Source organism: Saccostrea echinata, unplaced genomic scaffold, assembly GCF_033153115.1.
Source record: "Saccostrea echinata isolate AGI-Se365-2 ecotype Australia unplaced genomic scaffold, CSIRO_AGI_Sech_v1 ptg000009l, whole genome shotgun sequence".
Lineage (NCBI taxonomy): Eukaryota > Metazoa > Mollusca > Bivalvia > Ostreida > Ostreidae > Saccostrea > Saccostrea echinata.
Genome location: NW_026889758.1, coordinates 22,860,279 through 22,879,015, shown reverse-complemented (window position 1 = coordinate 22,879,015; position 18,737 = coordinate 22,860,279). Strand labels below are relative to the sequence as shown.

The 18,737-nt window shown below is 34.1% G+C and overlaps 1 protein-coding gene across 1 annotated transcript; it reads left to right on the top strand.

The window, feature by feature from the left end:
• Positions 1-122: 122 nt before the first annotated feature.
• LOC133182054 (serine/threonine-protein kinase VRK1-like) lies at positions 123-18,043 on the top strand. The gene is made up of 13 exons (XM_061316763.1): positions 123-220; positions 4,646-4,695; positions 5,348-5,485; positions 7,200-7,255; positions 7,453-7,522; positions 7,757-7,953; positions 8,181-8,285; positions 9,917-10,049; positions 13,531-13,651; positions 15,428-15,486; positions 15,724-15,881; positions 16,872-17,169; positions 17,565-18,043. The coding sequence occupies exons 2-13, from the start codon at positions 4,662-4,664 to the stop codon at positions 17,654-17,656; spliced, it is 1,461 nt and encodes a 486-aa protein (XP_061172747.1). The 5' UTR covers positions 123-220; positions 4,646-4,661; the 3' UTR covers positions 17,657-18,043.
• Positions 18,044-18,737: the final 694 nt, after the last annotated feature.

Below are 18,737 nucleotides of genomic sequence, written 5' to 3'. Positions count from 1 at the left end.
CTAAACGAATGTTGTGAAAACGAATCTGATTGGTGTCTCAAATTTCATTGACCAATCAAGAATTAGCTTACAAAATCTACTGGCGCAAGTTTTTGAACTTCCGGAGTTCGTTGTTTTGGAACGAAATAAGTTTCCATAAAGTTCCTTACTTGGTGTTACTTACAGCGTACCATAGAATGTTGATAACTTGAATTCGAGATCATCAATTCCTGCCAATAGAGTATGATATTCAACAAATAATGAAAATTATTTTCAGCAAAATATAGATCATCAATTACAGTTTTTTTTCCATTTGAGAAAATGAAAGTTTTTCTAGGGACCTGGCTCCAAGACCATAAACTGAGAATAGACTTAAGTCAGTATTTCAGACCGATGTAACTATTGAAAATCTTGATAATCAAACAAAAATTTCATCATATTTTTGAAGTTAAATGTTACACAAAATTACAAATTTTTAAGCAAATAAATGAAACAAAAATCTAGCTGCAGAACTGTAGCGTAATGGTTTTATATTTTAGTCTTTGACCATAATGCTAAAGGTCCCATAATGTACATAACGTGCAATTTACGGCGCAAGATTTTCTATGCCATTGTCTTTACAGACCAATAAACTCGCTTGCAGTGAATTTCTTGTTGGATGACGTAAGGTTTTTTGGTCTGTAGAGGCGACTATAAACAGTTAGGAGGTGTATAAAATATACAGGTTGGTTATAGAATATGTCTAGAATTAGGGGATGAAAGGTCGTTGATTGACCAATGCTGCAAAATGGGGAAAAACATCCCCAAAGTGCTTAGAAAATCTTGAGCTGTAAATTGCACTTTATTTAAATTACGGGATCTGTAGCATTATGGTCAAAGACTAGAATATAAAAACCGTAACTTTACAGTTCTGCAGCTAGCAAAAATCAAGATATTAAAAATCAAAACTTTGACTGTTCTCAGTTTATGGTTTTTTTCTTGCTTCAAGTTTTCCTCGATGATGGAATACAGGGCTCGACATTAAGGCTTGTCCGCTTGTCCGGCACCAGTGAAAAAAAAATACGGACAAGTGAATATTGCTCGGCACTTGTCCAATAGGACAAGTGCATATTTATGTAAAGAAGACTCTAAGTATTTAAAAGAACGACTGTTAAAAGTTAACCGGTACTTTAAGACGGAAACAGTACATAAAAACCGAACTTTGATCCCGACATAGATCGCTATGTAATTGAGCGGTGCGTCGATTTACCCAAAAGGATCCAGAAGTAAATTATAAGCAACCCAAAAGGACATGAAGTAAAGGGGATATCTGGATATTCAATGAACACTTTCATACTTTATTGAAAATAAAACAGTAGTTTGGGGGGGGAGTGTGTGTTTAGGGTGGGGGGTCCTCCTTCCCCCACCCCCGATACCATATGCCTAGAACAAGTCATAAAATAAAACTTATTGCTTCATTATATATCATATAGTAAGATATGGTACAATAGAAGGGGAAATATAATAATATTTTGTTATTTTCAGCTCAAATAAAACAAAGCATATCTAACCAGATTTAGAGTTTGATGTGTTATATAAGGCATGTTATTTCTCAAAGAAAAGTTGCAACAGTATCAATTTATGTTTTTGCCAACTTTTATGTAAATTTATAATGTAATATTCATTATTTCATTCAAATTATTAATTTTCAGTATATCACAATATATTCATTTTGAGTCCTTTTGGGTTCCTTTTGAGTCCTTTTGGGTTCCTTTTGGGTTATTTTGGGTTCTTTTAGGTCCTTTTGGGTAAATTGACGCGCCCTAATTGAGTACACTCGATCGGGATTGAAGTTCACTAATTGCATACTACTGCAAAGGCATGGAACTGAGTTCGGATTCTGTTTTATGTTGACAGCATTTATGTTGTCAGGACAGAAAGTCTAGATAAAATATTGTTTTATGTGTTCGTTGTATTTGAAAATAACATCATGCACATGTAATGTACTTTATTTTTAGTTTTTCAGTTAACAGTATTAGATCTTTATTGAAAATTTTTCAGACAAGTGAAGTTGAAGTTCGGACAAGTAAATGTCTTGGTGACTTGTCCGAATGGACAAGTAGTAAAAAAAAGTTAATGTCGAGCCCTGGAATATAGTTCAGATATCAGGGTTCTCCATCATTTGAAATTTTATTGTGTTGCAGACTGTGCGCGAAGTGCCTTCACGACAATTCAATGAGATCATCATACCATACTCTATAATACTATAATACATTGATAAGAATGAAAAAAGATAATTCATTATATTAACATTTTCCACATTTTAATACACAGATTCAATAACAAATATTAACATTTAATTTAAATTGGTTTCTTATACATCCACAAGACTTGGTCTAGAACTCTTCCAAATGGCTGCAGCTTCTTCAAAATTAAAATGTTCAGGTTCAGGTCCCTGAGTTGATACCAAGAGTAAAGAATCTTTCTGTTTCTAAGCTGACTTTTAATTTTTTTAAGGGCACTGAATCCTCTCTCACAATCTACAAAAAATAATTATGATTGCAATGCATGGGAAAAAATTAAAATAGAAAATGGAATTTCTACTAAGTTATGTAAACCTTCAGTTGTACTGTTGATGCTGGGATAACAAGACAAAGCTTAGAAAAAACTCCTAGATCTGGAAATCTGTTTCTCAGGTTCTTCTCCAGATTTAAAATGAACTTGTCATGAACCTTAGGGATTTCTCTAGAAGATCTTCAAGTTTCTGTCGTTTTGAGTTTCGATCATCACTATCGTCTTTGAAAATAAGAAATGCATTTAAATTTGACTGCTTTGATGGCTCAGAAGAATGTCTGACTTGTTTCCACATAATTTTTTTGTTTGATGTTTAACGATCAAAAAAGTTTGGCAAGTCTCTACATTATCTGAGGAGAAATACGGTTCACTTAACACCTACTTACTTTGAAGAGCTTAAGTATAGGTTGTCAGTTATGTAATTACACCCCTATATGAATGACCAGAGATCACCTGCAATAAAACACCAGCGCTTCATGTTAAAACAACTTTGTCGTTGACACGGTAAACAGATTAGAGTAACTCCCCTTTGCTTTTACTTTCGTTTTCAGCGGAGCGGATCTTACTGTGTCGCAATTTTTTTTTACTGTGTCATATACGTAAAATTTGAATCGTTATTGTGTCGGAAAAAATTTTACTGTGTCGGAAGCAACACAGTAAAACAGCTCATGGAGAACCCTGGATATATATATATATACAAGTGTATATGTAATATCTGTTTTTGATGATCTGTTCTGAACATCACTTAACCTAAGTTATCAGGATGATTTTGATTTAGACTCTGGCCTTTAAATTGCTTCAAAATTGCTTATTAATGTGTTATAGTTAATTTATATGATATTTATTATTTTGTGGTTAACTTATAATGACCATTGTTTTTGTAAAAGAAAATTCAAGTCTACACTTTACTATCATTTCTGAATTATTAAGTAATATGCAGAGGCTTGCTAATGTATGTTCTTTTATAATTGAGGACTGATTACGCCAATTATGATATTATTTATCAATTATGAATACAATACAGTCATACCATCTTGACATTTTCATGTTTTGTTATTAGTCCAACATGTAGCAGTGATCCGAAATATACTGATATATTAGTAATATTGCACACCCCTATTATAAAATGAAGATTAAGAACCTCCTACACTGGTAACAAAGAGTTCTGATTCTATGGTATTTTTCTGCAGTTAGAGTGATCTGCCCTTGGAACTAAATTCAGATAAATTGAAATCAACAGTGTTTTGCTCAATTTATAATCAATTAAAGCATTCTTAACATTTTAAAAGACAAAGATAAATGAATTGAAATTGAATACTTTATTTGCATGTATTTGCTCCACTGAAGTAAATGATTTCTGTTCATTGATTATGATTCTTGGTTGTGTTTGAACATTTGTCCTAGGGGTAAATACCATATATTGAAAATGAAATAGATAAGCTATTTATTTACACTTTATACAATATAGTTTTCTCAGTGTCCAAAAAACATTTTGTACTGGTGTAAAGAGCAGAGTTTGACACTATCAATTTTAGGCTTAAGTCCATCCTGACTAGTGCTTCTTTACTTTTACTAGTCCGCACACGATTTTATGAGTCAGTCAAAAAAGAAAACTTCAATGTTTTATAACAATTGATTAAAAAAATAAAAATAACAATGTACTTTTTAATTTTTTTTTGAAGTAAACAGAGCATTTACCTGAAGTGTTTTATTCCACAGATTCGTTGCAATCTCACAATCAAAAAGTACAATAGTATTCCCGATCTTTTTTCTCCGTACATTACATCTAAAATGTCCAACATCTTTCTTTATGAGCCATACTAAATCATGATCGCTAAAATGTTTAATTTCATATCAATCAGTTCTAAAATTTAGGGCCAAATTGACTCTGAATTGCCTAATTACCCGCCAAGAAGCTAGAAAGCAGGTTTTCCAGTAAAAGTTGTTGAGAATTGAACATCGGTAATTTATTGATTTTGTTTTCCAGAAATTTTTATTGGTCCATTCAGACTAATAAGCCACAGATTTTATTAGTTAGAATGAAAATGTATTAGTCTGAAACTAATGTTAGTGCCGAACCCTGTAGAGGTCCTTAATTATGTTCTAATTTCAGGAAATAGGAAGAGACCATGCCAAGGGGAAAAGCAGGAACTGCAGCACCTGGTAATTCTAGTGATATTACAAAATTTGTTAGATTTTAACGAAATTTGTTCAACAGAATCCAATATTCTCACTTCAATGTATCTTGTTGTGTCTTGTTGCTCAAGTGTCCATTTAAAAACATTATTTTGCTCTTTTATTTTAGGAAAAGTTTCATTTTAGTAATTAAGGACATACGCAACGTACCTTACCTACTGATAATTTTTCAAGATATTCTTAATTTCAGATTATAGTGCCATCAGATGTTCATAGACAAAAAATCAGCAAGCATTACCAGGGGTTTTAAAAAGATATCAGTTGATGAAAATTCTTTTATAATTCAAAGAAAAATACATTAAATAACTTAATATATATTCTAGATGTTTTGTTTATCCAAAATTTTTTAAGAAGAAGTGTACAACAGAATATATATACATTAAAATGTAGCACACAGTTCCTTTAAGTATTGGAACTCTTCAACTCCAGGGGAAAAGACAATAAAGTTCAAACTACGTTGCGTATGTCCTTAAGCCACATTATTTCCATGTAAAATTTATATGAAGACTATTCAGAGTATCTTTTATTGATGTGTAATTTGTGTTAAATTGAAAAAAAAGAAGTATTTTGTGGGAAATTCATCTTCTCAATATAGAGAATTCTTTATATTGTATTAAAGCTAGGAAACCGAGGGCACCAAAAGGACCAAAGCTTCCTGCACCTTTCACTAGAGGCACTGTCCTGCAAGATCTCAGGAAGAAACAGTGGAAATTAGGGGATGAAGTTGGCAAAGGAGGATTTGGTCTTATTTATCTGGGTAAATTTCATTTTGTATCAAGCAAAATTTACCGAGCTCATCTGAGCAAATGCTAAGTAATGTTTTCTGATCAAAGTATGTCCATCGTTCCATTATTGTTTGTTTTTAGCTCACCTGAGCTACATTGTAAAGGTTCAAGTGTACTTTTCTGATCACAATTTGTCCGGTGGCCGTCTGTCTAGCTGTGTGTCTGTCCATCTGTCTGTAAACTTTTCCCATTTTTGACTTCTTCTCAAGAACCACTGGGTCAATTTCAACTAAACTTGCAAAGTATCCTTGGATAAAAGGGATTCAAGTTTGTTCAGTTGAAAAGGCCATGCTTTCTTCCAAGGGGAGATGATTACGAATGAGTGAAAATTAATGGTATCTTTAAAAAAAAATGTCTCTAGAACCACTGTGCCAAAAAAGTTGAAACTTATATGGAACCGTAAACCATCCTCAGTTAGTGTAGGTCAAAGTCTGTTCAAATCATGACCTCTGGGGGTGGGGGGGTGGGGGGGGGGGGCAGTGGGTGATCAAAGTTTTACATAGGAATACATCATAGGAAAAATCTTTTAAAATCTTCTTCTTTAGAACAGCAAAGCCTTGATTGGTCATATTTATATGGAAGCATCCTCAGGGAGTGTAGAATCACGTTTGTTAAAATCATGACCCCACAGGGGGTAAGTGGGGGCACAATGGGCGATTAAAGTTTTACATAGGAATACATCATAGGAAAAATCTTTTGAAATCTTGTTCTCTAGAACAGAAAGGCCTTGATTTGTCATATTCATATGGAAGCATCCTCAGGTAGTGTAAACTCAAGTTTGTTCAGATCATGACCCCTGGGGTAGGGAGAGACCGCTGTAAGTGATCAAAGTTTTACAATAGAATAGAAGATAAACCTATAGAAAAAGAACTTGCACAATCTACATGTTTGCTTGTTTGTTTGATTGATTGTTGTTAAACATCCCTCTCGAGAATTTTTCACTCATATGGAGATGCCACCACTTGCCTGTGGAGGGCTATAAATTTTGACCTATTCTCGGCACTCAGGGCCATTGAGCAGTGAGGGATCTTTTTCGTGCCAGCACCTACTGTGACACGGGACCCTGGTTTATACGGTCTCAACCAAAGGACCGGTCTCCACGTCCCACGGTGGGATTCGAACCCGTGATAAGGATCAACTCCTTACTCCACGACTCTAGAGCAGACGCTCTAACCACTGTGCCATGCGGGCGATGAACAATCTACATAAGCCATGAATAGTCATAGAATATGGAAGCATTCTCAGGTAGTGTAGATTCAAGTTTGTTCAAATCATGACCCCCTCCTCCCCCTTTCCTGGACCACTTTTATATTTAAACTTTTCAAATATGATTGATTTCTGCTTTTTCCTAGCCAAAGTGTTCAGGTAAGCAAAGTGGCCCATGGGCCTCTTGTTCACAATTTTTTTGCATTTTCAACCTTCTCCAGAATTCCTGTGTCAATTTAAACCAACATTATATGTAGTTACATGCAATGTATTCAGGTTAAAATTGTGAAACCATCTTATTTAAGTAATAGCTCTAATTAGGGATTTTATTACATCGGACTCCGCATATGTCTGGGTAGCAGGCTGATTGTAATATTGTAACGAACTAGTGTAGAAAAGACACTCTAATTCTAAACTACAGATAATATTAATGTGTAAGTATTCACAAAATACTCTGGTAACAATTTGATTGCATTTCAGCATCAGAGGACATAGGCTCTCCAGTAACTTCAACAGCTGAACATGTTATAAAAATAGTAAGTTTAAAAGTCTCTATAAATGTTAATATTTAAGTATAATTATATTTCTATAGTGACCTACATGTACTTTTTTAACAAAAAAGTAATTTAAGTAGCTACACATAGTGTAGAGTATTCTAGTAGAATTTTGTTCCTTAAAACTTTGAGTTGTGATTGGTAAAGTGAAATTTTAATTCCAAACAATTAAATTTCAGGAACCACACTCAAATGGTCCTTTGTTCTGTGAACTTCATTTTTACCAACGGGTATCAAGACCAGAGATGAGTTAGTTTGTACATTGTAATATAAGATAAACACCATTAATTTCCAGATTCATTTGATAAAATTTTTCATTTGCTTTGCCATTTTCTGAAATGTTTTTCATAGAAGCTCAGTGACTCTTCAAAAGAGTATGCATATTTGAAATTTCATCTTGATTATTGTTCATACAATTTGACTGAAGCTTTAAATAGGAAAATGATTGACAAATGCATTTAAATTGCGATATTTCATTTTTAGTTGATAACTGGGTAAAAAGCAAGAAATTAAAATACCTAGGAGTGCCAAAGTACATTGCCCATGGGATGCACCAGAGAGATAAAGAAAACTTTCGTTTTATGATCATGCCTCGCTTTGGAACAGACTTGCAAAAAATATTTGAAGGTTGTGGGAAACAATTCTCAAAGGAAACAGTTCTTGCTCTGGGATTAAGAATGGTATGGGCAACAGGTTTCAATTCAGAACATCAAATTGGGATCACAATCTCAACTTCTGATTTGCAATAAGTTAAAAAAAAAATTCATGGTATACTTTATTCCTTCTTTCTTTTCATAGAGGCCATTTTAATGATGTCATTAAAGATGTATTTAATACACAAGATTTTTTTTTTTCTGGACTTGCATTGTTTTTATATATACATTATCTAATGCTGATAATATTTCAGGTGGATGCCCTGGAGTATCTTCATGAGAATGGATATGTCCATGCTGACATTAAAGCATCAAATATGCTTCTAGGCTTCAGTAACAAACAGCAGCAGCCAGACCAGGTAATAGAAAACTTAAGTTTCATGCCATGTGAGCAGTGTTAGAAACTCACCATAAAAATAATATTTGTATCAATTACTTGTCATAATCAAGATTTTCTATAACATTGTTGGCAGCCAACAACTATAACCACGCACTAAGTAATGTAAGCTTTACTATGGTAGACAAAGCTGTATGCTTGACTAAATTTATTCTGATAGCAAGAAAATAAGAGTAAATCTCACTTTACTACTTGTGTATCACCTGCACCAGTTATTTAAATGGAAGCCTTCAAAGCATAATTAGCACTTGTGCTTTCCATTATGGCACAATATAAAGTGTCCTTTGAAATCTGGATTTGAGTCATGCAGTAGGCAATCAATATACATGTATTTGATGACAGGAATCTGCATTTTTATGCCCCTGGATCGAAAGATCCCGGGGGTATATTGTTTTACTTACATACAGTGTTTGAAATAACCTTGCGCCTGACCGGTTAAATTTTGCTTCCAGCGAACAAATTTACATGAGTCAATGCCCAACTGGACATATTAAAATTTTTGATAATAAGAATTCATATTTTTTTTTTTTTTATAAATTTCTCTTAAATCAACTAGAGTATCAGTAGCAAAGTGTAACAAACCAAGGAACAGAATCCTTCAGTCTATAGATTCAGGACCGAAGCTATGGTAACCTGGTCCCAGTCACATAATCACAAAAACAAATTTTTCTTGGGCTAGTAGATCTTTGGCAGGGCTGACAGCTTTTATAAGCAGTCAGCCCTGTGTGTCTAGCTAATTTTATTTGATTGTTTATTATACATTTATTGCATCATTGTAAGGGAAATATGAAAATTTATTCAGCCAAGAAAAATCATATTCCCCGAGGGCTTCGCCTGAGGGGAATATGATATTTCTTGGCTGAATAAATCTTCATGTTTCCCGAACATTCATGCAATAAATTATTATACTGAAACAAGCAAAAACTTTGAAAATAAACATAAACTTTCACAACTCTCAATTTAAACTTAAGATTACTGAAAGAAGAATTTAGAAAAGTTGTGACGTGAACCAGGGTATTGTGACGTCTACTACTCTCGGGAGTTTTCGTTCAACAAACAATAACTATTGAGGAAAAATGCACTAGGTCTCCGAAGAGGTTGATTACGATGAAAAGCATGACGACGTCAGGGAAATATGAAGTTTTATGGCCCTGTCACGTGATAGTCTAGAACCAATCAGATAACACATTGTATAGAATAATTATAATGAGGTATAATAATTTAACTTATGGTTGATCTATTGGATATTTTACAAGTACCACTACCTCCAAGCTCATTACACTACTTGACTGTAGATCTTTTTTTTCAATCATACATGTTGTTTTTTTTTTCTTTCAATTTCAAGCTTCTGCTTTTTATCTCAATACTCATTAGTATAAAACTAATGAAGTGGAGGTTCAGAGATTTACATGTATTTAAAAACGACAACTTTATCATATGTTTTTTATTTCAGTAATGGTTATTATTATTTGTTAAAATTTGCATTTTATGAAAGAGTAAAATGTCATTTTTCAAACCCTCCTATGATTTGTTTAATTTTGTTAAATAATTCAAAGGTAAGAACATTATCTATAGTGTCCCAATTGTTATTAGGTATATCTGGTGGACTACGGTTTAGCTCTAAAGTATAGTCCAGATGGTTCCCACAAAGAATATAAAGAGGATCCAAAGAAGGCTCATGATGGAACCATTGAATTTACCAGCACTGATGCTCACAAAGGAGTTGGTAGGTCCTTACAGTTTAATTATAAGAACCAAGTCTAACAAAGTTGTTTTCAAGTTTTGGAAGCATTTCTTATTTGAAATTTCCATATCCTTTATCTATAATGTTGCAAATGATGGTATTTAATATGAAATTAAAATCATCGCTTGCAATTTGTTTTAGCAAATATTTTTTTCCTCACTAATGTACATGGATATCATACTGAATAAGGAGAATTTTCTGTGATGATTTAATTTTGGCATTATTTGCAAAATTGAATATCTCTAACTATTCCAAATGGGAGTTAAGACATATCTTGGACCAAACTGACCTACATTTTCTGGATTAGTGAACAGGTTCAAGTTTTTGGAGCAGGTCCATTCTCAAGTAACTCTAAGGCCTACCTGAACCAAACTTGCATGGATGATGCATATAGGAATGTAGGAATATACACTATCTGACCTGCTTCAGATGCTGGATCTGACCTAGCTTTTCCAGATTATTGACTATTAGCCCTAACTGCATGGACCAAACTTGCACAGATGATGCATCTAAGGTAGACAATATTAGTCTTGCTTCAGATACTGGATCTGACCTACATTTTCTGATGAGAGACAAAGTTAGAGTAGGTTCATTACCAAGTAAATATAAGCCTTACCTGGCTTACCTGGACCATACCTGCATTGGTGATGCATCTAGCAATGGACACTACAAGGCTTTCTTCAGATGCTGGATCTGACCTACATTTTCCATTTGAAATACCAGGTCAAAGTTCTTGGAGGAGCTCTATTCCCAAGCAACTATGGCTTGTTATGAATAAACTTGCATGGATGATGCTTCTAGGTAGAGACACTACCAGACTTGCCTCAGATGCTAGATCTGACTTACCTTTTTTCCTGATGAGTTAAGTTTGTGGAGCATGTACATTCCTAAGTAACTATACATCCTAACAAAACCATACTTGCATGCAAATTGGTTTTGGGATGCACGCACACTAAATAAAAATTGGTGTAAGATTTGCCTAACAGATAAATAACAATCGCCAAGGTGAGCTTTGTAATCTTATGTTTTCGAAACAGCCTCTACAGTGATGTAGTTTTTTTACTGGACTGAAGGCTCAAGTTAGCTTTTCTAATCAAATTTTGTCAGGCGTCTGACTGTCTATGATAAGTAAGGGTGCCTCTTCCAAAATTGTGAAATTCCTGGCCCCTTGGTTAGGTTTCTGGTTCAGGCTCCGGGGCCATAAAACTTAGACAAGCTCATTTTTGATCCCAGTCTCACTTTTACAAAAGGAATTACTAGTGGAAAAGTGAGACTGAGATCAAGAGTGAGCTCATCTAAGTTTTATGGCCCCGGGGCCTGGGGCCATAAAACTTAGATGAGCTCACTTTTCATTTCAGTCTCACTTTTACCAAAGGAATTAATGATGGAAAAGTGAGACTGAGATCAAAATTGAGCTCGTCTAAGTTTTATGGCCCCGGGCCTGGAGTTAGGCCAGGGTTCTGTTAGTCAAATAGTGAAAATGAAATATATACAGGGAAATTTTCGCCCCCGTTTTATATTCGCCCCTTTTACCTTTGTCGGAAGAACCGGTAGGCAAATTTTAAACAGGGTGAATTCAAAGTTAACAGTACTATATCTTAAACAAAAATCTTTCTGGGCAAATATAAAATGGGGCAAAATTGTTTGCAAATGTGAAAGGGTGAAAATAACTCTGTATATAGTAGGTGAAATAGGTGAAGATAATGCACAGTGATTGATCTCAACAAAAAAAACTTCACACAATGCAAATCTGTGAACAGGGCATATTTCACACTTTTATCACAATATCTTGGATAATAAGAGGCTTAAAATCATCAAATTTTATCAGTTGATGCATCTTAGGTCAACTGTGTCAACTAAAAATGTAGGCCACAGTGACCTACTTCCAGTTAAATCTCAATATTTACCGTAGGATAATAAGAGGCTTAGAATCATCAAAGTTTGTCAGTTGATACATCTTTGAATCTCGTATATCAACCAAAAAGTAGGTCAGCATGACCTTTTATTAGCTCACCTGAGCTGAATTTTCTGATCACATTTTGTCTGTAGTCCGTCTAGCTGTCTGTCCGTCCGTCCATCTGTCTGTAAACTTTTCACATTTTCGATTTCTTTTCAAGATCTACTGGGCCAATTTCAACCAAACTTGCCACAAAGCATCTTTGGGTAAAGAGAATTCAAGTTTCTTCAAATGATGGGCCATGCCCTCTTTCAAAGGGAGATAATTGAGAAATAGTGAAAATTTGGTGGTATGTTTTTTAAAAATCTTCTTCTCAAGAACAATTGGGCCAAAAAAGTTTAAACTTATAGAAAACCTTTGTTACATAGTGTAGATTCAAATTGTTCAAATCATGACCCCTGGGGGTAAGGCAGGGCCACAATGGGGGATCAAAGTTTTACATAGGAATAAAAAGGAAAAAACCTTTAAAATTCTTCTTCTCAAGAACAGCACAGCCTTGATTAGTCATATTAATATGGAAGCATCCTCAGGTTGTGTAGATTCAAATTTGTTCAAATCATGACCCCTGGGGGGTAGGGCAGGGCTACAATTGGCAGTGAAAGTTTTACATAGGAATACATAGGGAAAACCTTTAAAAATCTTCTTCTCAGGAACTGGAAAGTCATGATTGGTCATATATATTTGGAAGCATCCTCAGGTAGTGTAGACTCAGATTTCTTCAAATCATGACCCGGGGGGGGGGGGGGGGGGGGGGGGGGGGGCACAATGGGTGATACTTCTCAAGAACAACAAAGCCATGATTGGTCATATTTATATGGAAGCATCCTCAGGTAGTGTAGCTTCAAGTTTGTTCAAATCAGGAGTATAGAGAGATCATAAAAGGTGATCTTAGTTAAGCAAAGAAAAAAAATTCTTCTCAAGAACAGCAAAGCCATTAATAGTCATATTAATTTAGAAGCATCCTCAGGTAGATTTAAGTTTGTTCCAACCCCCCAACCCCCCCTCACCCGACCTCTTTTATATTTAAGCTTTTCAATACATGAACTAATTTCTATTCTTTCTTAGCCAAAGTACTCAGGTGAGCGATCTGGCCCATGGACCTTTTGTTGGAATTTCATGGCTATATCTGAATATTTCAGATAATAAGAGGCTTAGAATCATCAAACTTCGTCAGTTGATGCATAGTTGGTTCTCAGAGTGTTAAAGCTGAAAGTAGGTCATGATGACCTACCTTTGGAATTTCAAGGCTTTTTCTATTTATTTACAAAACTAAGAGTCTTAGAATAGAAGTGAAGGGTTGCACTATTTATCAGAAGAGTGATTCTAGGCCCTGGGGCCTCTTGTTGCAAAGTAACAGATTTCTGCCATTTTCTTATCTGATTTCTTTGCAACCTTCTCCTCAAATATATGATAAGTTGTATGCATAATGGTATTTTTTTTTACAGATAATTTCGTTTACAAAGAGTATACTTTATTTAGCATCCAAAATTCTTGTATTTTTTTCAGCTCCTTCTCGTAGAGGTGACATGGAGATTTTAGCCTTCTGTATGTTACAGTGGCTCTGTGGCAAACTGCCCTGGGAAGATAATTTATTGGATAAAGACTATGTTGCTGATTCCAAAATTAGGTACTAATAATCTTATTTTGATATGTAAAATGCAGGTAAAATTTGGGTTAAATACATGTATTTTACATGTATTTTACTTAGAGATTACCTTGACCCCACTATTCCTCATTTTGCATTTACAATGTATCTTAGTTTCAAAGGCATGTTTATGAAGTTTTCATCAAAAAAGATGGGTGTATTTGGTGTGTGATCTGCAGGAATAAGGCGTACGAAACATTTATAGTTTAAATGTCTACGATTTGGTCGGCTGACCACAGCTGGACATACTTTACAAAGTAACGCACATGGAAAAATGTTACATTTAGTTTGAAATACTTTGTTAAATTTAATATATCAGTCCGCTTATCTTAATAATTACTACATGTAAAACTCAGTAACACTTCACATAAATAGTAAACACCTATAGGGTATAATTAAATGCAATTACAAGTACATGTACATGTATATATTAAAGTATCAGTAGGTTGGAAGAATTGCTTTCGCTTTCGGTGCAACAGAACCAGAATTTATCTATTTGAAGATAAATCAGTACATAAAATTAAACTGTGAAAATAATTGATTGTTTATACTAAAAAAAATATTAACACTCCATGTGAGGATCGAACCAAAAATATTTTTTCATCATTGCACTGGACGAGTAACTCATACTACTGAGCTAGCACTGATACACAATCTTTACAGTTTTTAAAGCGAGAATGAAACACCGCATTTACATATTGGAATTTTTTTTGAAAAAAGTTAATTTTTTATAGTCTATGGGTCTTCGATCCATTTTTGACAAATGTTCGTTAGTCTCTTTGAATTAAAATGCACACAAATAACATTTCAAAATCATGGAGAGATGACCCAGAGGTAGCAAATTTTTAGAAAAAGGTGTTTGAAAATGTAACATTTTGTTCCAAATGACTCATCTAGCCAATTTTCATGTTCTTCCTTAGCATATCAAAATACAAAATTGAGAAAATATTTCCCTTTCCTAATTCACAGGAACCCGATACATCAAAAGAATGCTAAAATTTCATGTAACAGATCAATGAAATTTTCACTTTTCAAGTGCACCCAGATTCCTGCCGAATGCCAATCAAAAAGCCTCGTTCTTTCATACAATGATACAAATTATTAAGAGCTATTCAACTGTGTCAAAATTTTCTGACTTGACCTTCCCTGTGACCTTCAGTGGCCTCACTATTCATTATTTTGTATTGAGAACAGTTTAGAAGAAACTCCAATATGTTTTTCATAAAAACTCAAACATTGATGCATATTGATCAGAAATATTAAACTGTATTGTAACTCTGATCCTGTCATAATTTTGTGACCCTGACCTTTCTAATGTTTTGACATTTCCATTACCTGAAACAGCACTTTTGAAGATTCATATGCTTTGATACATATTGGTAAGAGCAATTCGACTGTGTCATTTTTTCTCACTTTGACATCCAGAATTTCTTCATTTTGCGGTTACCTGAGTTTCTAAAAAAGCATTCAAGATATTTTAATAAAACTTTGTATACAAGTACTAATTGGTAAGACAGAGTGCATTTCCATGTTGCAATACAAATATACTTTGGGTGGGGCATTCATATCCTATGGACATATTTCTAGTTTTAATTTTCAAGTTATTTTACTCTGTAAAGTATATTGCCATGAAACATGTACAGTACCTTATTTTAAATTATTAACAATTATAAAGATGGAATTAAAATGAAGATCCAATTTTTTTTTAAATAAGAAGACATTAGGTAAGATTTGTTACTTTTCAGATTAATTTTGTAGGTATATGAAAGACATTCCTTCACTGACAAGAGCTTGTTTCCGAAAAGGAGAAACACAAGGTATTAGACAACACTGCAGTAAGAATGTCATTTCTCAGACTTAATGCCAGTGGTGGATCAGATTCAAAGATTTTTGTTTTATTCTCTGGTGGTTAACAGTACAGTCAGTGAGATCTTTCTCTAGTGTTTCTAAATGTTGATCTTTAAAATATAAAATCTAACTAGTGAATTTAAATTTGCTCAAAACATACTTTTATTAATATTGTGATAAAGTATTTAGGTATCTTTCTGTTTTAGATGAAATATCAAAGTTTCTGACCCTGGTGTCAAAATTGGGTTATGAGGAGAAACCAGATTATGATAAGTACAGGGCATTGTTTCATGATGGATTAAAGAAATTAGGAGTGAAAGATGAATGGAAGCTCAATCTTCCCATTGCTGGTGCTCCATCAAAGGTAATATTCAAATCATCTTACATAGTCACACTATTCTGTATAGAGAATTAATTCCACAGGTTGGAATTTTCACTTTTCTTTTAGCTCACCTGAGCCGAAGGCTCAAGTGAGCTTTACTGATCACATTTTGTCCAGTGTCCATCTGTCTGTCCGTCTGTCTGTCTGTAAACTTTTCACATTTTCAACTTCTTCTCAAGAACCACTGGGCCAATTTCAACCAAACATGCCACAAAGTATTATTGCATAAAGGGGAAGTGCTAGCGCTTCATGAAAAGTATGCCTACGTGCAAGTCTGTGTGATTTACACACCAATAATTCACACTAAACTAAAAAAACATTCCTTATATTTACATTTTGCATGTTAAATGCACCAAAAATATACTCAATGTTTGAATTTCTCGCTGCTCAATATCGTCATAGTTTTATTAACGTCTCTGTAGCCTTAATGTGACGTCACTTTAGCACGGGTTTCTCCGTGTATATTTTTACGTGTGAGTATACACAAAAATGGCTTTCAAATCAATTTCACAGTTGACTTGATAGAAAACCACAGCAAATGTATATATATTGAAATGTTTCACATATTACTGAACAACATAAACAGTAACAGAGGGATCTTTATAAGTCCATCAAATTTAATACCAATGTTTATTTCTGAACTCAATTGTTACTTCCCCTGAGGCACCTCTGCCCAGAACTGTGAAATACTCGGGTTTTTTTTTTTCATTGTATTAAGAGGTACTGTAATTTGGCTGACTTTGAAAATATAACACTGGTAAGACCAATTATTACTCAAAAAATGTTTATATGACACACAGTATCTGGAGTTTAAATAAAATTTTGATTTATTTAAACAAAATGTGGAAAGTGCATGGGACTAAATTTTATGGCAGATGGAAAAAAAGGAGTGCTCAGAAGCCAGTTTGAACAAAATATTTTGTTACTTTTCATCTATAAGGCAAAAGCATATGCATTTAAATTTTCTATTAGAAGGGAATTAAGAGGAAAAGTGATGTAGCTGCAGAAGCTTCCAGTCCCAAGAAAACAGCAGTGGAAAAAGTCAAAGGAACTCCAAAAGCAGTGGCCACATCAGGCTGTCGTCAAACTACACCAAAACCATCTGCCAAGCCCCGACAAGGCACACCCAAGACAGCAAGAGGTAGAGGCACACCGAAAGTCTCAGCACCTCAAAGTCAAGCACCGATTAATGGTGAGCCTGTAAAGAGTCCTCGTAAAAGTCCAGCAAAAGTTCAGACGGTCAAAAGTCCTGTGAAATCTCCAGCTAAAGGTACTTCCTGGATTTCGATGTGTTCTGTGTCTTAATTTGATTTGATATCTATTTTTTCAGACTAAATTTTATAGCATACCTAGTGATATGGAATATGGTTTTAATTGTAAAGAAATTTTTTTAGTGAAAAACATGGTTGTAAATGATATTTGAATCATTTCTTCTTTATTTTTTTTTTATTTTTTAGGCTTGTGTTTTTAATCAGTTTTGTTAATAAGTATATGTATTTTTTATATTGAAATGTGCACTGTTATGCAGTGTAGGTCATTAAATGTTGTTTTTGTTAGTGATAAGTTTTATTATCATGATTTACATACAAAATTAATCACAAACTTGTACCCAACATCCTCCTCAGATTGTGTTTAGTGAGATTTCAACTACTTTTTCATTCACAGGCAGTATATCAAAACCTTCTTCAACTCGACGCAAAGTTAAAAGAAGTAAGGCTCCTAAGGTTGATGCCTGTGTTCAGACTTCTCCTCGCTGAGCTACAGCTTAAAATAATGCAAAAATAGGTTAGTTATCGCAGGTGTTCACTTAAAAAGTTCAGTGGCTGGAGCAGTAGTAGACATTACCTTCCAGTAAATTAAAGTCTTGATATGATTATGACTACATAATGTACTTTACAAATACTGAATCACGTACTAAGCAGTATATAACAGTCTTAATATCTGAGGCTGTAGATTGTAAGTTCACTGAACAGTGGGGCCAATCTGACACACGTACTATTTTACAGAAATAATCTTCACATCTGTGTTCCCTTTATTTCTTTGTTTTAATCTTTTGAACTTTTTGTATTAACTGTCATCATCTTGTCAGTCATTGTTAAAAAATGTTTTGTATTTGATTACAAAATAAACATTTTATTAAACAATTTATATTTGTGTACTTCTTTCCTTGTTGGCATAACTAGAGGGATTTACCGGTATTTATTCTTTGGTTTGATTCTGGGATATGTATGTAAACTTAAGTTCAACTCAACGGAGTTGGGGGAGCTTATATAATACCCTTGGTGGAGGTTTCCCAGCTTGAAGTTTTTGGAGCAGTTTTCTTTTCAAATAATTCTATAACTCATATTGATCAGAGATGCATGGGCAATGCTTCTAGTGTGTTTCATTGTACCAGTCAGGTTTCAGATGCTGCAAATTTAGCTAAGGAATGACCAGCTAATGTTTTTGGAACAGGTAAAAGTTATTGGAGCAGGTTTCATTTCAAAGTAATTATATATAAAGTCCTATATTGACCAAAATTGCAGGAATGACACATCTAAGGATGCACACTACCAAACTCGCTTTGGATGCTAGATTTGACTCAATTATCCAGATGAAAGTTTTTGGAGCAGGTTCATTCCAGTGTAACTTCAAGCCCAATCTAGACCATACTTGCATGGATAATGCATTTAGGGGTGCACACTACCAGAATTGCTTTGGATGCTGGATTTGACCTACATTTTCTGGATGAGTGACCAAGTTAAAGGTTTTGGAGCAGTTCTGTTCCAGTTTAAATTTTAGCCCTTCACAAAGCAAAGTTGCATTGATTATAAATCTAGGGATGTATGCCACCAGACT

What these genes read in the sequence shown, in the direction of transcription:
- LOC133182054 (XM_061316763.1), top strand. Translation starts at nt 4,662, where the DNA reads ATGCCAAGGGGAAAAGCAGGAACTGCAGCACCTG. An exon ending in CTGAACATGTTATAAAAATA is followed by an intron (nt 7,256 to 7,452) that starts GTAAGTTTAAAA and finishes ATTAAATTTCAG; the next exon opens with GAACCACACTCAAATGGTCC. An exon ending in TGTGAAATCTCCAGCTAAAG is followed by an intron (nt 17,170 to 17,564) that starts GTACTTCCTGGA and finishes TTTCATTCACAG; the next exon opens with GCAGTATATCAAAACCTTCT.